Below are 12514 nucleotides of genomic sequence, written 5' to 3' on the forward strand. Positions count from 1 at the left end.
TTCTCTCCTCTTCCCTTCTCTCTTCCTCCCTTCTCTTCTCCTCCCTTCTCTCCTCCTCCCTTCTCTCCTCTTCCCTTCTCTCCTCCTCCCTTCTCTCCTACTCCTTCCTTCTCTCCTCCTCCCTTCTCTCCTCTTCCCTTCTCTCCTCTCCTCTTCCCTTCTCTCCTCTTCCCTTCTCTCCTCTTCCCTTCTCTCCTCTTCCCTTCTCTCCTACTCCCTCTACTCCTCCTCCCTTCTCTCCTCCTCCTTCCTTCTCTCCTCCTCCCTTCTCTCCTCCTCCCTTCTCTCCTCCTCCCTCTACTCCTCCTCCCTTCTCTCCTCCTCCCTTCTCTCCTCCTCCCTTCTCTCCTCCTCCCTCTACTCCTCCTCCCTTCTCTCCTCCTCCCTTCTCTCCTCCTTCCTTCTCTCCTCCTCCCTTCTCTCCTCCTCCCTTCTCTTCTCCTCCCTTCTCTACTCAGCCCTTATCTCCTACTCCCTTCTCTCCTACTCCCTTCTCTCCTACTCCCTTCTATCCTCCTTCCTTCTCTCCTCCTCCCTTCTCTTCTCCTCCCTTCTCTACTCCGCCCTTATCTCCTACTCCCTTCTCTCCTCCGCCCTTATCTCCTACTCCCTTATCTCCTACTCCCTTCTCTCCTACTCTCTTCTCTCCTACTCCCTTCTCTCCTCCTTCCTTCTCTCCTCCTCCCTTCTCTCCTCCTCTTCCAGACCTCTACCTGTCCTCTAAGACATTCCTCTGTTGTTCTCAGTCCATTGCCTCATGGAAAATGACACCTCTATAATTCCTCTCCTATAGAGATAGATTGTAAAAACCTGCTCTGCCCTCTTCCTGCTATTCTCAGGATAATGGATATGTTGGGCTCCTCTCCTCCCTTCCTCTCCTCCCTTCCTCCCTTCCTCCCTCAACTCCTACCTGTAGGGTTGCGTTCCAAACTGCACTGAACGTGGCTGCTCTCCTATCGTCCTACTAGCATAGCTACGGTCCTACTAGCATAGCTACCACATACACTAAGTGGTAGCTATACACTAACATACCTGTCCCAGACCTGCTGTTTTCAACTCTTAATTATCGGCTATGAAAAGCCAACTGACATTTATTCCTGATTATTATTTGACCATGCTTGTCACTTATGAACATTTTGAACATCTTGGCCATGTTCTGTTATAATCTCCACCCGGCACAGCCAGAAGAGGACTGGCCACCCCTCATAGCCTGGTTCCTCTCTAGGTTTCTTCCTAGGTTTTGGCCTTTCTAGGGAGTTTTTTTTAGCCTCCGTGCTTCTACACCTGCATTGCTTGCTGTTTGGGGTTTTAGGCTGGGTTTCTGTACAGCACTTCGAGATATTAGCTGATGTACGAAGGGCTATATAAAATAAACTTGATTGACTAAGTCAGTGTTCTGGACATGCATTGTAAATGGAATGGTGGAGTTGATACATAACCAGTATCTCATCTACAACTCTCAGCTACAATGTAGCAGTGTTCTGGACTTCTACCATTCTAAGTGGTATGCTGGTGTGAGTATTGGAACAGAGCTCCCAGCAGTCTTTCATCAAACCTCCCTGTTAAAGACCTTTACCTTGTGTCTCTTAGCTGGAGTGTGGTGCTCTTCCTGGCTGTCAGTGTGCTGGTCTGGGTCTGGGTCTCGGCGGGCTCTGACTTGAGGAAACCAGCTATGGAGCATCGCTTCCATCTTCAGGATGACACTGATGTAGCGCTCACTACAAACAGAACACAGAACATACCAGGATTTAGAACACAGAAAAGAGAATAGAACAGGGTTTAGAACATAGAACAGATAACAGAACAGAGTTTAGAACACAGAACAGATAACAGAACAGGGTTTAGAACACAGAACAGATAACATAACAGGGTTTAGAACACAGAACAGATAACATAACAGGGTTTAGAACACAGAACAGATAACAGAACAGGGTTTAGAACACAGAACAGATAATAGAACAGGGTTTAGAACACAGAACAGATAACATAACAGGGTTTAGAACACAGAACAGATAACATAACAGGGTTTAGAACACAGAACAGATAACATAACAGGGTTTAGAACACAGAACAGATAACATAACAGGGTTTAGAACACAGAACAGATAACATAACAGGGTTTAGAACACAGAACAGATAATATAACAGGGTTTAGAACACAGAACAGATAACATAACAGGGTTTAGAACACAGAACAGATAATAGAACAGGGTTTAGAACACAGAACAGATAACATAACAGGGTTTAGAACACAGAACAGATAACATAACAGGGTTTAGAACACAGAACAGATAACATAACAGGGTTTAGAACACAGAACAGATAACATAACAGGGTTTAGAACACAGAACAGATAATATAACAGGGTTTAGAACACAGAACAGATAATATAACAGGGTTTAGAACACAGAACAGATAACATAACAGGGTTTAGAACACAGAACAGATAACATAACAGGGTTTAGAACACAGAACAGATAATATAACAGGGTTTAGAACACAGAACAGATAATAGAACAGGGTTTAGAACACAGAACAGATAACATAACAGGGTTTAGAACACAGAACAGATAATAGAACAGGGTTTAGAACACAGAACAGATAACATAACAGGGTTTAGAACACAGAACAGATAATAGAACAGGGTTTAGAACACAGAACAGATAACATAACAGGGTTTAGAACACAGAACAGATAATAGAACAGGGTTTAGAACACAGAACAGATAACATAACAGGGTTTAGAACACAGAACAGATAATATAACAGGGTTTAGAACACAGAACAGATAATAGAACAGGGTTTAGAACACAGAACAGATAATAGAACAGGGTTTAGAACACAGAACAGATAATAGAACAGGGTTTAGAACACAGAACAGATAATATAACAGGGTTTAGAACACAGAACAGATAACATAACAGGGTTTAGAACACAGAACAGATAACATAACAGGGTTTAGAACACAGAACAGATAACATAACAGGGTTTAGAACACAGAACAGATAATAGAACAGGGTTTAGAACACAGAACAGATAACATAACAGGGTTTAGAACACAGAACAGATAACATAACAGGGTTTAGAACACAGAACAGATAACATAACAGGGTTTAGAACACAGAACAGATAACATAACAGGGTTTAGAACACAGAACAGATAACATAACAGGGTTTAGAACACAGAACAGATAACAGAACAGGGTTTAGAACACAGAACAGATAATAGAACAGGGTTTAGAACACAGAACAGATAACATAACAGGGTTTAGAACACAGAACAGATAATAGAACAGGGTTTAGAACACAGAACAGATAACATAACAGGGTTTAGAACACAGAACAGATAATAGAACAGGGTTTAGAACACAGAACAGATAACATAACAGGGTTTAGAACACAGAACAGATAATATAACAGGGTTTAGAACACAGAACAGATAATATAACAGGGTTTAGAACACAGAACAGATAACATAACAGGGTTTAGAACACAGAACACATAATATAACAGGGTTTAGAACACAGAACAGATAACATAACAGGGTTTAGAACACAGAACAGATAATAGAACAGGGTTTAGAACACAGAACAGATAATATAACAGGGTTTAGAACACAGAACAGATAACATAACAGGGTTTAGAACACAGAACAGATAACATAACAGCGTTTAGAACACAGAACAGATAACAGAACAGAGTTTAGAACACAGAACAGAGTTTAGAACACAGAACAGATAACATAACAGAGTTTAGAACACAGAACAGATAATAGAACAGGGTTTAGAACACAGAACAGATAATATAACAGGGTTTAGAACACAGAACAGATAATAGAACAGGGTTTAGAACACAGAACAGATAACATAACAGGGTTTAGAACACAGAACAGAGTTTAGAACACAGAACAGATAACAGAACAGAGTTTAGAACACAGAACAGATAATATAACAGGGTTTAGAACACAGAACAGATAATAGAACAGGGTTTAGAACACAGAACAGATAACATAACAGAGTTTAGAACACAGAACAGATAATAGAACAGGGTTTAGAACACAGAACAGATAATAGAACAGGGTTTAGAACACAGAACAGATAATAGAACAGGGTTTAGAACACAGAACAGATAATAGAACAGGGTTTAGAACACAGAACAGATAATAGAACAGGGTTTAGAACACAGAACAGATAACAGAACAGGGTTTAGAACACAGAACAGATAATAGAACAGGGTTCTAGTGTACTACTATAGACCAGAGTCCTATTCCCTATATAGTGCACTACTTTAGACCAGAGCCCTATTCCCTATATAGTGGTACTACTATAGACCAGAGTCCTATTCCCTATATAGTGGTACTACTATAGACCAGAGTCCTATTCCCTATATAGTGGTACTACTATAGACCAGAGCCCTATTCCCTATTATAGTGCACTACTATAGACCAGAGTCCTATTCCCTATATAGTGGTACTACTATAGACCAGAGTCCTATTCCCTATATAGTGGTACTACCATAGACCAGAGCCCTATTCCCTATATAGTGGTACTACTATAGACCAGAGCCCTATTCCCTATATAGTGGTACTACTATAGACCAGAGCCCTATTCCCTATATAGTGCACTACTTTTGTCCAGGGTGCCATTTGGGAGGCAAACAGAGTGTTGGTGATGACATAATGTCAGTGAATAAATGTTTCAGCATATTGTCATGTCTGTGTTCCAACCCTCCACGGATCTTATCTGTACAGTACGTTCTGTCTCTGACCTGGGCATGTTTACCTCGACAGGAGAAATGTGACGTGATGCTGCCTGCTTGAGTGTCTGAGCAGCTCTGCTGCTGTACAGTCAGTCACACACGCTGCGTGCTCCTGTCCACACGTGGCAGCGAGGGACGGAGGGAGGGAGGGAGGGCCCCTGTTCCTTCCATTCACCGCTATAAATAGCCAGTAAGCCCCAAGGCCGTTCTACTGCCTATCTATCGCCCCGTAGTGGCCTCGCTCAGTGTGTGTGTGTGTGTGTGTGTGTGTGTGTGTGCTGCTGCTTTAAGCAGCCAGTGGGATTTAACACTGTTTCACCAACACCCTCCTCTCTATCTCTTTCGTCTTTCCTATTCATCCTTTTCCTCCCCCCTCCTCCTCTCCCCTTCCCTCCTCCTCCTCCTCCCCTTCCCTCCCCTCTCCTCTCATCTTCTGCCTCCCCTTTCCTCCTCCTCTCATCTTCTGCCTCCCCCTTCCCTCCTCCTCCTCCTCTCATCTGCCTCCCCTTCCCTCCTCCTCCTCCTCTCCTCTTCCTCGTCCTCTCTGTAGTGGGTTCAGATTATTCCGGGTTCCAGAATGAGAAGTCACCTGCTGTGAGCTGCTCTACATGTGGTCTGATTCCTCCTCACACACATACAGATTACACCCCTGTCTACATGTGGTCTGATTCCTCCTCACACACATACAGACTACACCCCTGCCCACATAACAGTGTGTTAAAGTCCCGTTAGCATCACATACAGATTACACCCCTGTCCACATAACAGTGTGTTAAAGTCCCGTTAGCATCACATACAGATTACACCCCTGTCCACATAGCAGTGGGCTAAAGTCCCGTTAGCATCACATACAGATTACACCCCTGCCCACATAACAGTGTGTTAAAGTCCCGTTAGCATCACATACAGATTACACCCCTGTCCACATAACAGTGGGCTAAAGTCCCGTTAGCATCACATACAGATTACACCCCTGTCCACATAGCAGTGGGCTAAAGTCCCGTTAGCATCACATACAGATTACACCCCTGTCCACATAACAGTGTGTTAAAGTCCCGTTAGCATCACATACAGATTACACCCCTGTCCACATAGCAGTGGGCTAAAGTCCCGTTAGCATCACATACAGATTACACCCCTGTCCACATAGCAGTGGGTTAAAGTCCCGTTAGCATCACATACAGATTACACCCCTGTCCACATAACAGTGTGTTAAAGTCCCGTTAGCATCACATACAGATTACACCCCTGTCCACATAACAGTGTGTTAAAGTCCCGTTAGCATCACATACAGATTACACCCCTGTATAACAGTGGGTTAAAGTCCCGTTAGCATCACATACAGATTACACCCCTGTCCACATAACAGTGTGTTAAAGTCCCGTTAGCATCACATACAGATTACACCCCTGTCCACATAACAGTGTGTTAAAGTCCCGTTAGCATCACATACAGATTACACCCCTGCCCACATAACAGTGAGTTAAAGTCCCTTTAGCATCACATACAGATTACACCCCTGTCCACATAACAGTGTGTTAAAGTCCCGTTAGCATCACATACAGATTACACCCCTGCCCACATAACAGTGTGTTAAAGTCCCGTTAGCATCACATACAGATTACACCCCTGTCCACATAACAGTGTGTTAAAGTCCCATTAGCATCACATACAGATTACACCCCTGCCCACATAACGGGTGGGTTAAAGTCCCGTTAGCATCACATACAGATTACACCCCTGTCCACATAACAGTGTGTTAAAGTCCCGTTAGCATCACATACAGATTACACCCCTGCCCACATAACGGGTGGGTTAAAGTCCCGTTAGCATCACATACAGATTACACCCCTGTCCACATAACAGTGTGTTAAAGTCCCGTTAGCATCACATACAGATTACACCCCTGTCCACATAACAGTGTGTTAAAGTCCCGTTAGCATCACATACAGATTACACCCCTGTCCACATAACAGTGTGTTAAAGTCCCGTTAGCATCACATACAGATTACACCCCTGTCCACATAACAGTGTGTTAAAGTCCCGTTAGCATCACATACAGATTACACCCCTGTCCACATAGCAGTGTGTTAAAGTCCCGTTAGCATCACATACAGATTACACCCCTGTCCACATAACAGTGGGCTAAAGTCCCGTTAGCATCACATACAGATTACACCCCTGTCCACATAACAGTGTGTTAAAGTCCCGTTAGCATCACATACAGATTACACCCCTGTCCACATAACAGTGGGCTAAAGTCCCGTTAGCATCACATACAGATTACACCCCTGTCCACATAACAGTGTGTTAAAGTCCCGTTAGCATCACATACAGATTACACCCCTGCCCACATAACAGTGTGTTAAAGTCCCGTTAGCATCACATACAGATTACACCCCTGTCCACATAACAGTGTGTTAAAGTCCCGTTAGCATCACATACAGATTACACCCCTGTCCACATAACAGTGTGTTAAAGTCCCGTTAGCATCACATACAGATTACACCCCTGTCCACATAGCAGTGTGTTAAAGTCCCGTTAGCATCACATACAGATTACACCCCTGTCCACATAACAGTGGGCTAAAGTCCCGTTAGCATCACATACAGATTACACCCCTGTCCACATAACAGTGTGTTAAAGTCCCGTTAGCATCACATACAGATTACACCCCTGTCCACATAACAGTGGGCTAAAGTCCCGTTAGCATCACATACAGATTACACCCCTGTCCACATAACAGTGTGTTAAAGTCCCGTTAGCATCACATACAGATTACACCCCTGCCCACATAACAGTGTGTTAAAGTCCCGTTAGCATCACATACAGATTACACCCCTGTCCACATAACAGTGTGTTAAAGTCCCGTTAGCATCACATACAGATTACACCCCTGTCCACATAACAGTGAGTTAAAGTCCCATTAGCATCACATACAGATTACACCCCTGTCCACATAACAGTGAGTTAAAGTCCCGTTAGCATCACATACAGATTACACCCCTGCCCACATAACGGGTGGGTTAAAGTCCCGTTAGCATCACATACAGATTACACCCCTGTCCACATAACAGTGTGTTAAAGTCCCGTTAGCATCACATACAGATTACACCCCTGTCCACATAACAGTGTGTTAAAGTCCCGTTAGCATCACATACAGATTACACCCCTGCCGACATAGCAGTGGGTTAAAGTCCCATTAGCATCACATACAGATTACACCCTGTCCACATAACAGTGTGTTAAAGTCCCGTTAGCATCACATACAGACTACACCCCTGCCCACATAACGGGTGGGTTAAAGTCCCGTTAGCATCACATACAGACTACACCCCTGCCCACATAACGGGTGGGTTAAAGTCCCGTTAGCCTCATGTGTGTTAATAGTTCATGGTGACTCCACCACAGGTACCAGAGAACAGACAGGAACTACTGCAGGGAGGGAGAGGAGGACAGACAGGAACTACTGCAGGGAGGGAGAGGAGGACAGACAGGAACTACTGTAGGGAGGGAGAGGAGAACAGACAGGAACTACTGTAGGGAGGGAGAGGAGGACAGACAGGAACTACTGTAGGGAAGGAGAGGAGAACAGACAGGAACTACTGCAGGGAGGGAGAGGAGGACAGACAGGAACTACTGTAGGGAGGGAGAGGAGAACAGACAAGAACTACTGTAGGGAGGGAGAGGAGAACAGACAGAAACTACTGCAGGGAGGGAGAGGAGGACAGACAGGAACTACTGCAGGGAGGGAGAGGAGAACAGACAGGAACTACTGCAGGGAGGGAGAGGAGAACAGACAGGAACTACTGTAGGGAGGGAGAGGAGAACAGACAGGAACTACTGCAGGGAGGGAGAGGAGGACAGACAGGAACTACTGCAGGGAGGGAGAGGAGGACAGACAGGAACTACTGCAGGGAGGGAGAGGAGGACAGACAGGAACTACTGTAGGGAGGGAGAGGAGAACAGACAGGAACTACTGCAGGGAGGGAGAGGAGAACAGACAGGAACTACTGCAGGGAGGGAGAGGAGGACAGACAGGAACTACTGTAGGGAGGGAGAGGAGAACAGACAGGAACTACTGCAGGGAGGGAGAGGAGAACAGACAGGAACTACTGCAGGGAGGGAGAGGAGAACAGACAGGAACTACTGCAGGGAGGGAGAGGAGAACAGACAGGAACTACTGCAGGGAGGGAGAGGAGGACAGACAGGAACTACTGCAGGGAGGGAGAGGAGAACAGACAGGAACTACTGCAGGGAGGGAGAGGAGGACAGACAGGAACTACTGCAGGGAGGGAGAGGAGAACAGACAGGAACTACTGTAGGGAGGGAGAGGAGAACAGACAGAAACTACTGCAGGGAGGGAGAGGAGGACAGACAGGAACTACTGCAGGGAGGGAGAGGAGAACAGACAGGAACTACTGCAGGGAGGGAGAGGAGAACAGACAGGAACTACTGTAGGGAGGGAGAGGAGAACAGACAGGAACTACTGCAGGGAGGGAGAGGAGGACAGACAGGAACTACTGCAGGGAGGGAGAGGAGGACAGACAGGAACTACTGCAGGGAGGGAGAGGAGGACAGACAGGAACTACTGTAGGGAGGGAGAGGAGAACAGACAGGAACTACTGCAGGGAGGGAGAGGAGAACAGACAGGAACTACTGCAGGGAGGGAGAGGAGGACAGACAGGAACTACTGTAGGGAGGGAGAGGAGAACAGACAGGAACTACTGCAGGGAGGGAGAGGAGAACAGACAGGAACTACTGCAGGGAGGGAGAGGAGAACAGACAGGAACTACTGCAGGGAGGGAGAGGAGAACAGACAGGAACTACTGCAGGGAGGGAGAGGAGGACAGACAGGAACTACTGCAGGGAGGGAGAGGAGAACAGACAGGAACTACTGCAGGGAGGGAGAGGAGGACAGACAGGAACTACTGCAGGGAGGGAGAGGAGAACAGACAGGAACTACTGTAGGGAGGGAGAGGAGAACAGACAGGAACTACTGCAGGGAGGGAGAGGAGAACAGACAGGAACTACTGTAGGGAGGGAGAGGAGGACAGACAGGAACTACTGCAGGGAGGGAGAGGAGAACAGACAGGAACTACTGTAGGGAGGGAGAGGAGAACAGACAGGAACTACTGCAGGGAGGGAGAGGAGGACAGACAGGAACTACTGTAGGGAGGGAGAGGAGGACAGACAGGAACTACTGCAGGGAGGGAGAGGAGGACAGACAGGAACTACTGTAGGGAGGGAGAGGAGAACAGACAGGAACTACTGCAGGGAGGGAGAGGAGAACAGACAGGAACTACTGTAGGGAGGGAGAGGAGGACAGACAGGAACTACTGCAGGGAGGGAGAGGAGAACAGACAGGAACTACTGCAGGGAGGGAGAGGAGAACAGACAGGAACTACTGTAGGGAGGGAGAGGAGGACAGACAGGAACTACTGCGGGGAGGGAGAGGAGGACAGACAGGAACTACTGTAGGGAGGGAGAGGAGGACAGACAGGAACTACTGTAGGGAGGGAGAGGAGGACAGACAGGAACTACTGTAGGGAGGGAGAGGAGGACAGACAGGAACTACTGCAGGGAGGGAGAGGAGAACAGACAGGAACTACTGCAGGGAGGGAGAGGAGAACAGACAGGAACTACTGTAGGGAGGGAGAGGAGGACAGACAGGAACTACTGTAGGGAGGGAGAGGAGAACAGACAGGAACTACTGCGGGGAGGGAGAGGAGGACAGACAGGAACTACTGCAGGGAGGGAGAGGAGAACAGACAGGAACTACTGCAGGGAGGGAGAGGAGAACAGACAGGAACTACTGCAGGGAGGGAGAGGAGGACAGACAGGAACTACTGTAGGGAGGGAGAGGAGGACAGACAGGAACTACTGCAGGGAGGGAGAGGAGAACAGACAGGAACTACTGCAGGGAGGGAGAGGAGAACAGACAGGAACTACTGCAGAGAGGGAGAGGAGGACAGACAGGAACTACTGTAGGGAGGGAGAGGAGGACAGACAGGAACTACTGCAGGGAGGGAGAGGAGAACAGACAGGAACTACTGTAGGGAGGGAGAGGAGAACAGACAGTAACTACTGCAGGGAGGGAGAGGAGGACAGACAGGAACTACTGTAGGGAGGGAGAGGAGAACAGACAGGAACTACTGCAGGGAGGGAGAGGAGGACAGACAGGAACTACTGTAGGGAGGGAGAGGAGAACAGACAGGAACTACTGTAGGGAGGGAGAGGAGAACAGACAGGAACTACTGTAGGGAGGGAGAGGAGAACAGACAGGAACTACTGTAGGGAGGGAGAGGAGGACAGACAGGAACTACTGCAGGGAGGGAGAGGAGGACAGACAGGAACTACTGCAGGGAGGGAGAGGAGAACAGACAGGAACTACTGTAGGGAGGGAGAGGAGAACAGACAGGAACTACTGCAGGGAGGGAGAGGAGAACAGACAGGAACTACTGCAGGGAGGGAGAGGAGGACAGACAGGAACTACTGCAGGGAGGGAGAGGAGAACAGACAGTAGAACAGAACTAATGTGGTCTGGCTGTAAACTCCGGCCTCTAGTTATTGTTCCGTGTGGTGAGAGTTGGGGACAGAGACGGAGAGAGGAGGAGAGGGGATATTTACCCCATGTTTGGGTTCTGGAGGACTCCCATTATTCTCTGGATCCGGTCCATAGCAACGCTCTCCTGGAAACTGCTAAGACCTGGGAGACAGACGGACAGACGGACAGACAGGGAACAGTTATCATGAGTGAGGCCACAAGAGAGAGAATATGAGTTTGAAAGAACTGTTGGTTTTGTCAGTTACCTATTTAGAAGTAAAGCGATAAGGAAAAGAGACAGACAGTGAGTCTGTTCCAACTCAGTTCTTAAAGAACTGTTGCTTTTGTCAGTTACCTATTTAGAAGTAAAGCGATAAGGAAATGAGACAGACAGTGAGTCTGTTCCAACTCAGTTCTTAAAGAACTGTTGCTTTTGTCAGTTACCTATTAAATGGTATAACTGTGACACCACCTCCTCATCTGATCCACTAACAATATCTACCAAACCCTGGTGTAACTGTGACGCCACCTCTTCATCTGAACCACTAACAATATCTACCAAACCCTGGTGTAACTGTGACCTCCTCATCTGATCCACTAACAATATCTACCAAACCCTGGTGTAACTGTGACCTCCTCATCTGATCCACTAACAATATCTACCAAACCCTGGTGTAACTGACACCACCTCCTCATCTGAACCACTAACAATATCTACCAAACCCTGGTGTAACTGTGACGCCACCTCCTCATCTGATCCACTAACAATATCTACCAAACCCTGGTGTAACTGACACCACCTCCTCATCTGAACCACTAACAATATCTACCAAACCCTGGTGTAACTGACACCACCTCCTCATCTGATCCACTAACAATATCTACCAAACCCTGGTGTAACTGTGACACCACCTCCTCATCTGAACCACTAACAATATCTACCAAACCCTGGTGTAACTGACACCACCTCCTCATCTGATCCACTAACAATATCTACCAAACCCTGGTGTAACTGTGACGCCACCTCCTCATCTGATCCACTAACAATATCTACCAAACCCTGGTGTAACTGTGACGCCATCTCTTCATCTGATCCACTAACAATATCTACCAAACCCTGGTGTAACTGTGACCTCCTCATCTGATCCACTAACAATATCTACCAAACCCTGGTGTAACTGTGACACCACCTCCTCATCTGATCCACTAA

At 46.9% G+C, this 12514-nt stretch overlaps 1 protein-coding gene across 1 annotated transcript in view; it reads right to left on the bottom strand.

The window, feature by feature from the left end:
* Positions 1-12514, bottom strand: part of LOC120038047 (cell wall protein RBR3) — a 28886-nt gene that overhangs the window by 1328 nt on the left and 15044 nt on the right. Inside the window, exons 3-4 of the mRNA XM_038983986.1 lie at positions 11388-11466; positions 1577-1718 (exon numbers count right to left, since the gene is read on the bottom strand). Coding sequence (XP_038839914.1) covers positions 1577-1718; positions 11388-11466 — 221 coding nt within the window. The remainder of the gene's footprint in view (positions 1-1576; positions 1719-11387; positions 11467-12514) is intronic.

This window comes from Salvelinus namaycush, unplaced genomic scaffold (genome assembly GCF_016432855.1).
Source record: "Salvelinus namaycush isolate Seneca unplaced genomic scaffold, SaNama_1.0 Scaffold2054, whole genome shotgun sequence".
NCBI lineage: Eukaryota > Metazoa > Chordata > Actinopteri > Salmoniformes > Salmonidae > Salvelinus > Salvelinus namaycush.